Source organism: Chanodichthys erythropterus, chromosome 14 (genome assembly GCF_024489055.1).
Source record: "Chanodichthys erythropterus isolate Z2021 chromosome 14, ASM2448905v1, whole genome shotgun sequence".
Lineage (NCBI taxonomy): Eukaryota > Metazoa > Chordata > Actinopteri > Cypriniformes > Xenocyprididae > Chanodichthys > Chanodichthys erythropterus.
In genome coordinates this window covers 28468955-28486347 of record NC_090234.1, presented here as the reverse complement: position 1 = coordinate 28486347, position 17393 = coordinate 28468955, and the positions used below count along the sequence as shown (strand labels likewise).

Below are 17393 nucleotides of genomic sequence, written 5' to 3'. Positions count from 1 at the left end.
GATCCTACGTTGAGGGAACAATATATTTTTCTTGTGACCACGATTTCTTTATGTTGAGGGAACAACATCTATTTCTCATGGCCATGAGTTAAATGTGTAAACAACCAGTGCGACCATAGCAGCCTGGAATTATCATGGTCACCGTATCGGCCACCATATAAAAAGCAACGTGTAGAAGGAGTTTTTGTTATTCAACAGATGATTAAAGTATTTTATTATATTATATGTAGTGCTGTGTCTATTAATGGGTATAGCTACAGTAACATCTTCAACTAGTCAGCTTGAGATCCTTTCCATCTAAACTGGTTATATATATATATATATATATATATATATATATATTTAATTATTTAATTATTTAATTATTTATTTAATTTTTTTAACTGAATATGTGGGTGACACAACTGTCCCAGAGCAACACACTTCATGTTCTCACTTATTTTTTAATTTATTTTGTGTGTGTGTGTGTTTATCACATTGTCACTCACAGCAGTATTGACAGGTAGACAGAAACATATTGGGAATAAAAACTGAATGTCATGCTTTCTTCCAAGTCTCCACTAAATAACTTTAGATGGAATACATTAATGGGTGTTTCTTTAGATATTGGAATCTTTGACTATGTAGACTTTCAGCAAATAAACTCTCTTAAAACTCACTTTTTACACTCTCACTAGTTTAGTAGCCTCAGAAGGTTTGTTGTGCAGGTATAATAAATGAACAAATCAGCCCACACAAGGTTCTTGAACGCTTCTTACCTAAAATAGTTTGACACCCCTGTCTCAAAAAGTGAAACTTTCCACCCACACATGGAGGTCATTTATAGTATTTTTATTTGCTTGAAAACTCTGGATTGATTTTGTTTTTGTTCTGAAGCATACATTGATTGCGTTTGTTTTCACTTGAAGTCAATGATGTCTAAAATGTGCCCTCCTGCTTGGCTCTCATTGGTAAATGTATCGCACTTCTCCGCTTTAATTCAATAGTGCTATTGACCCTGCCTGTTGTTCTCTCTGCCTCTTTTTCCCTCCTTTTTCCATAGCTGTCATTGCCTGCTTCCTCTTAAGCAGTTTAACACATACACTCATTCGCTCATACGGTCGCTCTTTGTCCTCTTTGTTGTCCCCCACAGACATGCAGACGGATCGATAAAGTTTTGGGATGCCACAGCGAGTAAGTGTCTTCGCTTTGAAGAGCTTGTCCTCCAATTCACCCCCCTCCCACCCCACGTTCAGCTTCATGCTGTTTCCGTCTCACTCTTTCTTACCTCTGCCTTATGATTCCTCATTTTTCATTTTATTCTTTACAACACAAACCAACGATATATGGCCAAAATTGACATCCAAATACCCAACCAATACGTGCTGGTTTCACAACCATGGCCATTACTTAAAGTAATATTCCAGGTTCAATACAAGTAAAAATCAATTGTGTCAACAGTAGTAGCACAGACAGAAGATGATGATTCAAAACACAGAGTTTAATAAAAAAAAAAAAAAAATCCACACAGTAATCCACAAAAGGCTGAGAACAATGCAACTAACACAGACACTAACTCAAAAGAGACCAGACATCAAATACAGGAACTGGAAGAACTTAAGTACTGACACATACAAGGTAATTAATGATACACAGCTGAAAGGAACAAATTAATCATATCTATAACCATGTAAACAAATGGAGTGGCAGGAAGAATCAAACAAAGGAACACAGGAACTAATGAAATACAAACTAAAAGTCCATGAAAACTAAACTAACTGAACATATTTGACAAGTTGTGGCATAATGTTGATTAATCACAAAAAAATAATGCCTCATGCCTTGTTTTTGTTTAAAAAAAAAAAAAATCAAAAATTGAGCTTACACTGAGGCACTTACAGTGGAAGTAAATGAGGACAATTTTGGAGGATTTAAAAGCAGAAATAATAAAGTTGGATATTATTTTACAAGACAAGATTAATGGGTGATTTTCCCCGACACTAAAACCATGTTAATACAGATATTGTTTGTCTTGTAGCTATACTGTTGAAAAATACATCGATTTTTATTATTAAAAGATTGACCCCATTCACTTCCATTGTAAAGGCCCGTTCACACCAAGAACGATAACTATAACAATAAGTACTGTATATTAGTGTCCACACCAATGAACAATAATTCTCCGGTTATTTCGTCTTCTGCTTTAAATGCTTGAGCTATGATTGGCTGTCAATGTTTTTTGTTGTTGTTGTTGTTGTTTTTGTTCATCAGCTGAAAAAAATTGTTCTGAATGTGATTCCAAAGATATTATAATTTTAGTTATCATTGTTGGTATTAAAGTGCCCCTATTATGGATTTTTGAAAATTCCCTTTCATGTAGTGTGTAACATAGCTCTAAGTGAATAAAAACATCCTGCAAAGTTTTAAATCTAAAAAGTGCTATTCAGATGTGGGTCCAATATTGTCTAAAAAGATGGAACATGACTTTTGTTTACAAAATGTAATGCATTATCAGCTATTCATGTTTGTGCTCTGCTAACGTGGGAGTTTACAACATAGTTGTGGGCTTAGTTTGCTTACATAACTGTAAAACAAACTGTTTTTTTCCCTCTACGTTTTTATTATTACAGTAGAGTGGAGCTCTATCTGTATTGTAATAGGATGATAAGACGCTAGTCAACACTAACTAGTTGAAGTATTCTCCCCGTAAACAGTAAACACAGATTGTAATGTCAAACAATGATATAGCCATTTTTTTACTTTCTGATGAAAAAGTCTGTGTACACATCTGGCCTAAACGTTTATCTTATGTTAGTTTTCAGCTTCGCTTGACATTCTGATACAGTTCCCACAGTTGCACCTACATAGTATAACATGTAGGTGCAACTGCTATCGCATATAATTTATATGCTATCGCATATAAATAACACAAACTAAAGTGACACTTACCATAGAGAAACATCCTACTCCAGTCGTGATTGCAAATCAGTTTCTTGTTGATTGACTACTTCAGACATCTCATCGTCAGACTCAGGCTCGAATTGATACGGTAAAATTGATCTTTTCTGTCCATACGTTGTATACAATGTCTTGCGAATTGATAGCTGTCATTCAGTTATGGCTATGGGCCCGCGGTGCACGCAGTAGACCAATCACAAAGAATTGGGCCATCTGACCAATCAGAGCAATGTAGACTCATGGAAAGGAGGGCTTTAGAGAGACTGATTCTTTGAACTGCTTCTAACGAATCGTTTCAAAACATTGAAAAATGAGGTGAAATTAAGTGTATATTATGAGAAAACAAATGTTTTTTTTTGTTTGTTTTGTTTTTTTTTATGCATGCATGTAAACCTGTTGTAGGAGACTCCCAAAACCATATTATGAACCTTAAAAAAGGAATAATAAGTGCCTTGATTTAAACCAGTGTTTTTTTCTCTAAAATTAGAGACACTATTCTTTGTGGTAATCAACATTATGCCACCATTAGGGGCTGTCGATTAAGCTTAACTTTTACTGAACACAGAATATTTCCTTTAAAGCATTGTTTCCGTTTTAACACCCTGTGCATCATATTCACTATGTAATAAGATTTGATGAGGACCTCATCATGAGGTGATAACCTCCATCTCTATCAGTCACACTGCAGATGTTGTATAAGCTCAAGACATCAAAGGTATTTGAGAAGCCTAAGAGTGGAGACGTGGGACGTAGTGGCGAGCTTGTGGAGGAAGACCCCTACGCCGTTCAGATGATCAGCTGGTGTCCGCAAAGCCGTATCTTTTGTGTAGTCGGCATCAGCGCCCACGTCATCCTGTACCGCTTCAGCAAACATGACGCCAACACTACAATCACAGTGAGTTGAGAAAACTTCTGTTCTCTTAAAGGGATAATTCACCCAAACAATTAAATTCTGTTAACATTTACTCATCCTCAATTTTGACCTTTATTGACTGTACAGTCCTGCCATACTTCTTTTTTGAGTACATACTATGGATTTGATTAATTTACTTTACATTGTATTTGAATACCCCATTAAAGTCCTTAGAGGTGCGGCTGCAGTGTGAGATGGAAGACGTCATCTCTCCGTCGGATACAGAGAACACTCCATGTTTTTCAGACCCCAGCGGTCTCTCACCACAGCCACAGCCCCCCAGTCCCCGCAGCAACACGCCGGACAGCGCACGGGACAGCATCCCTTGCCTCAAGTTAGTCTACACAAAAATCTCACAATGTTTATGTTTTCCTACTGTATGTAGGACTTGACAGGACATTGTTAGCTTACTTACTTACTAGATAATAAAATATAGAAAGTATTAGGTTAAATTAAAGTGTAACAGTCATATTAGATTCCACATAAAACTGAATTTGAATACTTACCTCTCAGGGTTAAAGATCGTATGATCCGAATGCCCCCTGGATACCAGGCAGAACTGGTGGTTCAGTTATTATGGATCGATGGAGAGCCACCACAACAAATCACCAGCCTGGATTTAAACTCCGCCTATGGATTGTAAGTGACCCCTCCTCTTTGGTCATCCATTTTATTTAGACAATAGAATCTTCACTTTATTCTCTAATATAATATTCTGTCTTCTACTGGCCCTTGCAAATAAATAACACAGTATTACCAATAAAATATACTGTCGTAATACCAAGATTTTTCTTGGACTTATGTACCAAGGTATATGAGTATGGTTATCAAACACTACACTGTAAACCTGAATAAGTTGGCAAAAAAAAAAATAAGGCAATCAGTTGCCTCAAAATTTTTAAGTTAAGAATTTCAAAGTTTAAGTAAGCAGAACTGGCAGATTTTTATTTTGTACTACTCATACATTTTAATTGGACTTAACTTGAAATGTTTGAGTACACTTATACATTTAACTTAAAATTATCATGTAACCCCAATGTAAACATTTTTAGTGTAAAATTAGCAAGCTATATCAAGCTAATTCAAATAATGCTAACTTGCTAATTTGTTAACGTTAACAATTAACATTGTATAGCACTTGCTGAATGAGTACAGCAATACAAAGCATTGAACATGCTTTCTCTCAAACTGCAAACTGCGAGCTCTCAAGCTGCATGCACTGCTTGTCACCATGATGTTAATGCTCCAAAAATCCACATTAATAGAAACTCTTCTAAATTAGCATAACAAAACATTAATGACTTTTAAATCTCCCACTTAACATTAATATTGCACAAAAAAACATTTTATAACACTTAATTTTAGCATTTACTCTCCCTTTCAAGAGCCATGGGCAAAGCATGCTAGGAAATAGAAATCCCATTCCAGTTTCAGTTAAACTTAAGTTCATCTAAAATAAAAAAAAACAAGTTCATAAAACTCAAAATAATGAAACAGTTCAGTTTACTTAAAATACATCAGTTCTGTGAACTTGAATACAATTTCTTAGAAAGAAAGTTCTAAATACTCAAAGTTAATTTGACTGAACTAATTTGTTTAATTTAAGTTTGTCCTACTCAAACCAATTAACTATTTTGAGTGTTAGGGTTTACAGTGTATTGTGTAGTATATGAGCTTTAATATCTCTTCTTCTCTGACTCATAATATCAGTCCTCCCATGTTTAACTTAATTGATTTTGTCATCATCAGAACTCCAGACTTGTGTCCAGCTGTTAATATCGAAGCTCACAGAGTTTTTGATGTTTTCAATTAAAGTGCTGAAACTCTTAATTATAATTTGGTCTCCTTTCAGATATTTCACTTGTTGTCATCCTGTTTTGATTCAGTTGCAAACACGTGCAACCTTAATCTCCAAAGCATTATTACGAGCAAAGGTTACCATGGTGATGTCTGTCTACAATGGACAGAAAGACTTTGAATTCAGCCAAGCAGATTAAATGTCACTGCATACTCAGTGTCATCAGACTGAGTTTGTGTGTGTGTATGTGTGTGTGTCTTGAGATTTGTATGTTCATAACTGGGCCCCGAGGTGTGGGTTTTACCAGTGATTGATGAAACATTTTAAAACCACTCTCTGGCAACTGATCTCATAAAGTAGCATACCCCTTGTAGAAATATTCTTTCTCTTCTACCCTTTGTAGAACATGTTAGACAAAATAAGAGTTTTATTTATTTTTTTATTTAAAAATGTAGGGTTTTAATATTTCAGAAAGAAATCAAAAATACAGTGAATAACTAAAAAAAAGTAAACATTTATTTAACTAAATAACTGTTAATGGTTAAATAACTGTTTTGTATTTTAATATATTTTAAAGTTTTATAGCATCTTAAATTTTTTCAGGATTCTTTGATGAATAGAATGTTCAAAACAACAGCATTTTTTTAAATAGATTTTTTTTGTAACAAAGTAAATGCCTTTACTGTCCCTTTTGATTCATTTAATTATTTATTTCAAAAGAAAATAAAAAATCGTACTGACCCCAAACTTTTCAACGGTTGTTTATATGTATTTTTCTTTTTAGTTAGTATTTTTAGATTTTTAATATATTCAGAGTTTATACTGAATTGACTTTTAATTGGGGATGCACTAATACCGATAGCTGTATCTGTATCAAGCCCGATACTGCACTTGTGTACTCATACTCATTAAAAAGGTACAATACCAGCAACCGATACCACACAGCATGCATACAGTACAGTGCTTAAGACAAAGAAACACAGACAACAGAGCAAACAGAGGGCAGAATGGATATACCAGAGAAGGATGTCTATGAAGTAAATGTATCAGATTAATAGAATGTTAAATAAATTAGATATTTACGCCTATAGTATAGCTGCTGTGTGTGATCCGAAAAACGGAGTGGATTGAACATGCAGTGGCACAGACACGCCACCTTGTCGAACACACATCCCTTTTTCACAGACATTGCTGGAAAGTTTGTAGTTTGGCCAGTTATGTCAATAGCAAAGTTAAAACAAGGCACATATTAATAATGTTAACTGATGGTAAAAAATGGCAGTGACACACAAAAGAAATAATATACATAAACTGGAAATAGTTTCTCATGCGCATGTGAAAGTCTGTATATATATATATATATATATAATATATATATATATATATATATATATATATATATATATATATATAAACATATATATATTATTATTATTTTTTTTTTTTTTTTTCAAAGGTCCCTTGAGAGGCTCGGTAACATTTAGCAGAATCTGGTGGGGTATATAAACTGAGCAGAGCTGTATGTTGCATTTAGTAATTGTATTATATTTAGTCATAACTGCGATAGCAAAAGTATTGTTAGTCATGACTAAACTTGTCTTTATAATGATCTTTTGTGTAACTAATACTTTAATATGAAGCATAGTTGTGTATGATCAGTGAGTGAGTGTGTGTATATGTGTGTGTTTGTACAGGTTGGCTCTAGGAAACTGCAATGGTCTGGCAGTTGTGGACTACCTGCAGAAAACTGTTCTGCTGTGTATGAACACCCTGGAGCTGTACGGATCTGCAGACCCTTTCCAGCGACTAACACGCTCTCCTCGCAAAAACCGGCAGTCTACATCAGGTACACATGCACAATGTGTCTCAAAAACCTGCAAATGTTCAAATACAAGTCACTGGCATGTATCTGCAAACATCCACAGCATTTCAGCCATAAAAAAAAAACTTTGCAAATCTCAGGCTGTCTAATTTCTGTCCTTGCCTGTAAATATTCTGTCTCTCTTCCATTAAACTCACACACAGTCCCTCTCTCTAACTGCATGGGACAGACTGCATTCATGGTTGCCTTCTCTGCATGTCGTCTGTTGTATCTCTGTTGCTGTTGGTCTTTGCCTGAGCACGACACCTAACAGAGAACACAGCGTAACCTGCCATACGGACTTGCTGTTACTAATCCAGCACAGATCTTGCTCCACCTGGCCTCCTCTATCCTCCTACCCTGACTACTCACACACACACACACACACTAACACAGACCATCCAGAGAAAGATGTTATAAGTGAAAGCTACATAGATAGAGCTTCATCAAAAGGAAGCTGTGGGGAGGCGGCCATGCTGGCTCCTCACTTCAAAGCGGTCGCTCTCCCTCCTCTTGTTCAGGCAGCCGTATCTTTAGAAACCGAGAGGCTTTGAGCCGACATGGAGATACAGAGGTGGGCAGAAAGGTTGTTTGGTGCGGTCGAAGAGTGATTTTGATCCGTACTTTATGTAAGCTCTTGAAAAAGAGAGAGAACGTCTTAACGCTCACCCACACACTATGGCTGGTGTGTATTCCCATCTGATGATCTGAAGGGCCAAAAGTCCCCCTCAGTTTTCATTCTATCATTGATTACATTCTGTAGTTTTTCTCTTCATTTATGGTGGAATCCAAAAGTCTGAGACTACTGGTTAAAATGTTTCTAAAATTTTCAATGCAGTTTTTCATTGCAAATGATATTGTCAGTATAGCAAATTGATTGCACTTAGTAATTGTCTCTCGTTAAAACTGTTAATATTACTTTTGTGTATTATTAGTACTTTTATATACAGTACACTACCGTTCAAGAGTTTATTTTACACACAAAAAAACATAATATTGTGAAATAATATTACAAGTTAGAAATAACTGTTTTCTATTTTAAATTATTTAAAATGTAATTTATTGCTGTGATGGCAAACTGAATTTCAAGTCCATTACTCCAGTCTTCAGTGTCACATGATCCTTCAGAAATCATTCCAATATGCTGATTTGGTCCTCAAGTGACATTTATAATGAATACATTAATCATAGCTGATTGAGAACTGGTCACAAATATTCCTATTTGATTAGTGACAAAAAAAATATTTCTTGTTCATAGTTTATCATAACATTTTTTTGTTTATTTTTTTTTCTGTTTGCCTCCAGGTTTAAAATAAATTTTGAATCCCAGAATTTCACTCAGGTCTCAGACTTTTGAACCCCCCTTTATCGGTGATGCCACAGTTTACACTGTAAAAATTAAAATGGTTGGTTATCTTATATTCAACAAATGCAATATTGTGATTCAGCGACTACCTACTGTCAGATATTCACACTTGGTTTAGACAGGGTATCTGTCTGCAAATTTAATTCACATATGCACTTTTAGATAGACACAGATGAGAGGAACCATTTTTATTTGTTCATATTTTGTACTTATGTTATTTATGTTGGTTTGTTTGTTTGTACAATTTCATTGCCACAGTTGAGGTAGCTGTTAATCCCAGAAAGCTGTTTCCTTCTGTTTAGCTCTTATGTTTTGTTGTTTTTGGGGGAGGAATAAGAAAATACAAAAGGTTAGGCTTCATTTTCCAAGCTTCATTCCTTCATTCTCTCCCTCAATACACTGGGTCTTGCTCAGATTGTGGTCACACGCGTTTTGTCACTCTGAGCTTGTTTTGTTCTTCTCTCCTCCTCTTTTCCTCCCTCGCGCCATCTCTCCTCTTATGGGTGGCGGTGCTGGGGCATGGGGGCGCTGTTGCAGACTTTTGCATGCGCGGCCTGTCTAGCTTTTATTCAGATTCAAAGAAACGGATCCGTACTTCCTACCAGAGTAAGTCACGTCTCAGTGAAACACCGACGGGGGCAACACAACAGCAAGGAGACAAAGCACAGACAATGGGATGCCATTTATCAAAAATGAGATTTACTATTCCACATTATATTCAGTACAAGATATTATTATTAATTGTAGTAATTTAATTAATTGTTACAGAATATCATAACATATCCTGAATTTGCACACATTGATACATCCAGTCACAATCTTTGATTGTCTCCTTGCTAAGTGTTTTATTGATTTGTGCCAAAGGTTTATGTAATGAACCATTCAACCATTTCCATTTAATCAAAATATAGGATTTTTGTGTGTGTGTGTGTTTTCATACTAATAAAAGTCAACTAATTCTACTAATTCAAGAAAACATTGTTAAAAACAGAGAAGCTTTTGGAAATCAAAAATTCCCTCTGCCGATGGAATTGTCACATTTGTGAAAATGAGGCTTTCACTGCATTCCTCTATATGACCATAATGTTTCATTATGAAGTTACTGTTATTCAGTACTTCAGTTCGCACACACTCTCATCAACTGATTGTTATTCCTGCAGTGCAGGCCTTATCATTTACCGTCGTGCCTTGAGTAACGTCAATATGTTTTTGTTTCTTCTTTCTCTCTCCTGCATACACACATGCATGGAATTGTTGGTGGTGTTGGTACACATGTTTGATTCTGGAGTTAATATACCTATATATACAGCTCATGTTCACAGCAGACAAGAGTAGAACAGCCAAGTCATGGCTAAAAAAAGTATATTAAATGGTTAGTTAAAAGAGTTTAAAAACTGTATGTTATGAAGATGTATACACATCTTCCTTTGTATCGCTCCAGGATCATGTTAGTGTCTCACACCACATTGTTTGTCCTGGTGGTTTGATGCATGCAGATGTGTTTGGTGGTAATGGAACCGAGTGATATTATCATCTGCTTCCTCTTACTGTGCCTTCCATGTTCCTCCATGGCAGGCCTTACGGAGCTTTCTGATAATCAGGTGTCTTTGGACCTGGAGAGGAGCAAATCACCCACCTCAGGTAACCACACCTACTCATGACCACACTCACCTCCGATATTCTCACTACTTCTAATAATAACATATACTTCTACCTTTGAAAGGCACACCCACTTAATACAACCACACCCATGACCACACCTACCTCAAAAACAGGGTTTTTCGGGGGTCAAAACGGTAGACAAATACGGCCATACACACACACAATACAAAGTACCCTACCTATGTTAACTGTGAGCCCAGTACTGACAATAAATCCAAAATAATTGCAAAGAAACAGTCATAAGATCATAAGATATATTTATGTAAAAGTCACTCAATAACTGATTTGAAAAGTTAATAATCTTTTAACAAGCCTACCTCAATAGCCATATCACCTTTTACAATTGCACCTAAGGTGTGTCCCGATTTGCACACTTTTCTATGCCATTTTTTAGTATAAATATTGTAACTTGTTTCAGCTTTCCTTATGTAGCAAAAGGGGAGGGGCTACCAGGCTTTTGTATGATTAAAAAATCTTATAAAATTCATACACTAGATGTTAGTGCACAGTATAAATGCATAGTGTATAGTATGTCAGTACATTTGATAAAATGCAGCTGCGGCCGACCACCCTAGCCACACCCATGTTTGGCCACACCCACCCCATATAACCCCAACCATACTATTCCTAACCCTCATAGTCACTCACCACAGCAAACAATGACAGGAAGGGTATTTGAAAAACCTGTTTCAAGAGTCACTATTTTTAAAATTCCAAAGAAAATATCACACATTCCAGCTTTAATGACAAAAACGCTAAAATAATGCTCACAAAAACCTTCAAACCTCTTTTTTCTCTTCTGTCCTTCAGTTTCCCCACAGCACAGGTCTTCAGTCCCTGGAGGCTCTTTCCACCACTCTCTTACTTCCACTGTCTTTGTTTCTCCTTTCGTCTTTAAAGCTATCATAACCTGTGTAGAATTTTTATGAGAATATGATAATGTTTGCAGAGCTTTACTCAATGTTTGCATCGTCTCATTGGGTTGAAGATGATGACAACAATGGTTCTTGTCCTTAAGGATCTAAATACAGCTCTTAATTTAGAAGTATTTCAGTAAAGCTTTGATTTCTCTTGGGAAGAAATATTGCATTGTGTTTTTGTTGTTTGAAGTATCAGAGGCACATTTTGTGTGATGTCTCAAGAATACAAAATTTGCTGTCTGTTTTTCTCTCTCTCAGTTCACTCTCATGTCTCAGTACAGTTGAAGCTTCTGCTTGTTTTCCCAGTTCTCAGCTCAGCAGGCAGCCTCAAAGATGGAAGTCGCTCGGGAAGGCGAGCTGAGGGCTGAAGCCTGACATTAGTAATTTTAGAGATCGAGAAGAGACATGAGGTTCACTTCTGAAAGCATTTAAAGGAATTCAAATTCAAAAAAGAAAATTAGGTTTTTGTTTAACCTAGCCTCAACCTGTATGAATTTCTTTCTTCTGTGAAACCAAAAAAAAAGACATTTTGAAGAATGTTCACTGTGCTCATTTTTATACAACAATGACAGAATTGAAACTGTTCCTTTAAGAGCTCAAGACTGTAGTGAAGCATATAGTCGTATATGTGTGATTTTTCTCTACAATGTTCTGTGGTGAAGAACTGGCTGTCAGAACTGTATCCTTTGTGTGTTTTCTTCTGTGGGATTTGTTGCGTTGGCTTCAGGCTGCTGAGTAATTCAGATATGTTTTTTTGGAAGCAGCTATTATGACAGGAGTCAGGAAATGGCCTTCTATGATTGGCTGGGGAATTCTGCCCAAAAAATTGGAATGAGATTCTAGGCATCAGCCACAGAAGCATTAAAATAGAGTTTGAAGGACTAGCAGAGAAAATATAAATAATTATGATGATGATGAGGGAGAATATGACGAAGAAAACATTTAGAATAGATTTGAGTAGATTTCATTGCATTCATATTGGTATTTGTTGCATGTAAATGTACCTGGGTATTTGTTTAAATATAGACACTTGGCCCTGTGAACTTTTATAAAACACTAGTCACTAGTTTAAAATGTCCAAAATACTGTACATGCATCACAGTAGAATTGCATGATTTTTGTCTTCTTTTTTTTTTCTCCACCACATCTCGAATTATGTACAGTATGGGGTTTAATCGCAATCTGGGGTGGAAATGATGATGGAGACATTTTAAACTTTTTTTTTTTTTTTTTTTTTTAATGCCAGATTTTCTAATATATTCTAATAATATTTTCACACATTTTGCATAATCAGACACAATAACAGCTGATTGAAAATAACACAATAATGTAAATATAAAATATTTCTTGTTATAGAATAATACATATTCTGCTCATAAATTATATTTACCTTGATTTCTCTGTTTTCCTCACACATTACACCTCTCATAATTAATCTCAAACTCAAGCAAACAAGTACCCTAACTTTTCAAAAAAGTTATGTGGGGGCAAAATTTATATTTTTTTTGTGTGGTGGAAATTACACCACCAAGGAGCTGTCACAATTTTAGACAAATTATCACACACTAAACATTGAATAAATTATTATTTATCTTTGTGTAGTTCATTTAAAAAAAAAAATTGTAATTAATATTTTATGATTTTTTTTCATATTTGTAAGAAGAACAAAACAATAAAATCTGTATGTGAAAGGCATTTAAAAATAGTAAGATGATGGCATGGATTATATATATATATATATGATGGCATGCATTATATATTATATTATATTATATTTATTTATATATATATATATATATATATATATATATATATATATATATATATATATATATATATATATATATATATATATATATATATATATATATATATATATATATATATATATATATATATATATATATATATATATATATATATATATATATATATATATATATATATATATGCAATGGCATAAAAATGACTGGACATAAAAGATTCCCATAGTTAGAGGTTACAGGCAAAAGGCTGTCATTAGCATATCAAAACTATTTGTTGAGCTATATTCACAGGAAAGATTTTGAACCTTAGGATGATGGAAATTGGCTGCGTCAAATAAATGTTTGATGACACAGTTGTTATTTGACCTTTTTATTTGTTATTCTATCTCAGCTTTTAGATGTGTGCTTTTGAAAGTAGCAATAAGCCAGAAGAGATGAATAATGAATGAACTCAAGATTGTGCAGATGTTTCTGCTGCTGTTTTTCATGTGTTTGCTCAGGGGCACAGACCCTTACCATTACAAGCACTTCCTGTGCTAACTTCACCTCAGCTTACATAAAATTACCCTCTGCTTTAGCTGCTAATGTATTTACTTTATCTGTAAAAGGTTGATGTCATCATATTGTCTTTTGATTTTTTTTCATCATACAGTTTTTCTCTACCATATATCGCATCTTTCTCTCATCTTATTTATTTCCACTTATTCATATCATCTCTGACCTCCAGCATCATCTCTCTCTGTTTTTCATTCTCTCCTGTTCTCCATCGGGTCCAGTAATTGGGCCGCACTCTACTTTGAAGTTCTGAGAAATCTCTCTGTCTAGTCGACTAGTTGTTGTTGTTTGTTGTTTGTTTGGGTGTTGTTTTTGTCAGCAGTTGAGGTGGGCTGCTGAGACCCTGTTGATTGTGGCACTTTTCCAGGTGGTTAATAAGCCGAAATGTCAGCCATTGTCTGTGATGTGCAAAGATATTTTTTAGTAGAAGAAAAAAAAAAAAACCCTGGAATGAAAGGGATAAATAAGAGCAGAAAAATATGGATGTGAAAGGACAGAAAGCTGTAATTTGTTTTCTGTTTTTCTGATGAGCTTATTGTTCCTTTCTAACCTGAAGATGAGTGCACATTAAACCCCTTCCAGAGCACAAAAGCTTTACTTAATGTGTCATATCATCATGAAATATTCAAAACATTTCCTCCTGATAAGAGATGACATTTATTGTGTCATTTTCAGTCTATACCTTGCTATCGTTGTATTTTGGAGCTTGCTTACAGCTCTTTATTAGCTGGTCTAATTTGGTCATTTAGGTGGTTAATCAGCTTAATTATCTACAGGGTATCTGTTTAACCATAATCACCTTAGACCAGCTATAAGTCTGTTCCAAACCACAACCATTTGCAGGTTATATACTATAAATACCATATTGCAGGTATATGTTTACTATTATAGCCATTAACAGATCAGTGATAATGTTTACATAGCTTAAGCTCAGGGACTGTCGTTCTTGAGTGCTGCTGTCCTGCAGAGTTTTGCTCCGACCCAACTCACCTTCCTTCCTACGTCACAAGGGGAGAGAAATCTGAACGGCTCGTTTCTTTCACATGCTTGCAGAGAAAGGCTTACCAAAACAAAGTTTCAGGGTTGTCCTTTTTCACGTTTTCTGGATTGGTAGATGCACCGGGGACCCGATTATAGCACTTACACACGGAAAGTCTGATTTTCATGATATGTCCTCTTTAAGGGTAGTAAATGTTTTCATAAATACTGTTTGTTATACTGATTGAAACTCTCTTCACATCCTGATAGCAATCAATGACAGAAGTGGTCTTAATATTAAATGTACATATATCTTCTATGGAAGTCTCAGGACTAAACATGTTATCCATTAATTGCATTTGGTCCATGCACCTTGCTCACGCAGACTTCACGTGTCATCAGCTTGTTCAGTGAGGCTTTGCGAGTTGTAGACAGACAGTCACTGAGTGCCACAAAGACATAGCAGGCACCTACAGTTCCTCCTGAACCAAAACAACAAGCTTATGCTGCGTTCACACCAAGTCTTAATGAGAGAGATGGCAACTCGTGATGTTCAGAGCTGTTCCGGTTCTCTGACTTGGAATTATGAGTTTCTATGGCAACACAATCAATGCTGAAATGAATCTACAGCAGTCAGGTGGTACAAGTCAGAGCTCTTTAAGTTGTTTACATTTATTTTAATTGTAATTTTATGTGCTTTGAGACATGAGGTAATTTACCATCGTCTCTTGTGACGCTTCGCAAACTCTGCTCTGGCTGTGCGTGTTCATGTGTTTTGGAGGGGCGTGGCTTTAGAGAACTCTCTGAAGGGAGGGCGGGATCTAATGCTTTCAAAGCCAGCTTGCTATTGCTAGCCTCTCCGAAATTACCTACCCTACCTTTAATTTCTTCCAAAACAGTCTTACTGACTCCAAACTTTTGAATGGTATTGAATGATGGATAAAAAATGTGAATTTATACGTTAGTATTTGGTTTGTGCTACATACCACACATTTGAATGGTTATTTGTGATGACATGTTGCCTCCTGTGGCAATTTTTAGACTGGAAACAAAACAAAAAATTATGATTTACTAATCGTTAGCTTTTCATGAAAAAAATAATGATTTGAGAGTCATTCCACACATTGTAATAGCCCTGTTTTAGATACCAGTATTTTGTGCTCTTCAGCTATGTCGTCACCTTTTACTTTTCTCTGTTTTCAAAGAAAGTCAGAGTCACTCTAATAGTACCATATGCTTTGTTGTCCCTTACATGTCCCGTACATTTCTCTCCATTTAACTGTTAATCTCTTCGTCCACTCTGATATTTTTATCTCTCTGCAAAACCAGTTCTTATTCTATTTTTTAAGTTTTAAAGGAGCTAACAGGTTATTAGTTTTGTCTTCTTGGTTGTTGATTATCGCACACAGCTGACAGAAAACAGAAGCGTGCACTGATTTAAGAAAGTACTGATGCAGCGTATTTTGGTATGGCTAGTATGCTATGTATTGCAAAAATAATTTACCTACCACTGAGAGTGAAATTTTACAAGGCAAGAATTAGAAGAGGGCAATCTTGAGATTTGGAGGGCAGATGGTTCAAGAAAGGACTGAGGAAGGCCATTAATGTAAAAGTTGAATAACCAGGAGGCCTGCAATATGCTTGTCAGCCTTTCACAACACAGTTCTCTCATCTTTACCCTCGGCAATTTGGCCTCAATTCACACAGCAATCATGATTTATGTTGTCAGGTCGACACCTGCAGTGAGTCTTATGAATTCATCATGTGTGATTAGGTTAAATGCTGGGGGAATCTCCACCGTTCTACAACTGATGTTGTAGGGGCAGGTGTTGCTCAGTAAATTCTACCTGATATTTTCCAAGAAATACTTTTCTGAGAAATGAACATTGAACAAAGGTCAATGCAAGGGCATGCCTAGATTCTTCAAATTAAAGACTAAAAGCTCTGATATTGTATCAGTCCCTTAACAGATTCAAAATCACATTCACCAAAACAAATTACTTATATTGTAATAAAATACACTTGCATGTGTATAAATCTTAAGATGGTCTTAAGAGGCATGTACGCATTTAAAGGGTTAGTTAATTTCTGTCATTAATTACCCTCATGTCGTTCCACACCCGTAAGACCTTTGTTCATCTTCAGAACACAAATTAAGATATTTTTGATGAAATCAGGTATATGACTCGTCCATAGACAGCAATATAATCAACACTTTAAAGGTACAGAAAGGTACTAAAGACATCATTAAAAAAGTCGACGTGACTGCAGTGTTTCAACCTTAATTTTATGAAGCGACGAGAATACATTTTGTGCGCAAAAACAAAACAAGAATAACGACTTTATTCAACCATCTCTTCTCTTCCCTGTCATTATCCTTTTAGCATTAACTTTTTGTAAATAGAAAGAGGAATTGTTGAAAGATGGTAAGTCACATAAAGATATAGCTAAGACCAGATTGGTGGGATCCATAATGTGTTTGAGTTGTGACAATAGCAGATTATTTTAAAATTCTTGTGCATGATTTTCTCCTTTTTTAGCATACCTCTGCAACCTCCTGTTATAAATCCAATGACCTATAATAAGAAGCTGTTTGGCTATATGTGATTCAGCCTAGCATGTGACAGTGACTGTGTG

The 17393-nt window shown here is 35.4% G+C and overlaps 1 protein-coding gene across 3 annotated transcripts in view; it reads left to right on the top strand.

Annotated features, from left to right (window-relative positions):
- The window catches only part of stxbp5l (syntaxin binding protein 5L), a 173863-nt gene that overhangs the window by 134494 nt on the left and 21976 nt on the right, over positions 1-17393 (top strand). For 2 of the 3 annotated variants that reach the window (XM_067409209.1, XM_067409210.1), the window contains exons 14-19: positions 1133-1173; positions 3615-3832; positions 4018-4184; positions 4364-4489; positions 7343-7494; positions 10451-10516. In XM_067409209.1, the coding sequence (XP_067265310.1) occupies positions 1133-1173; positions 3615-3832; positions 4018-4184; positions 4364-4489; positions 7343-7494; positions 10451-10516 (770 nt within the window). Of the gene's footprint in view, positions 1-1132; positions 1174-3614; positions 3833-4017; positions 4185-4363; positions 4490-7342; positions 7495-9412; positions 9482-10450; positions 10517-17393 lie in introns of all 3 variants that reach the window. The other variant, XM_067409208.1, reaches the window with a different exon arrangement.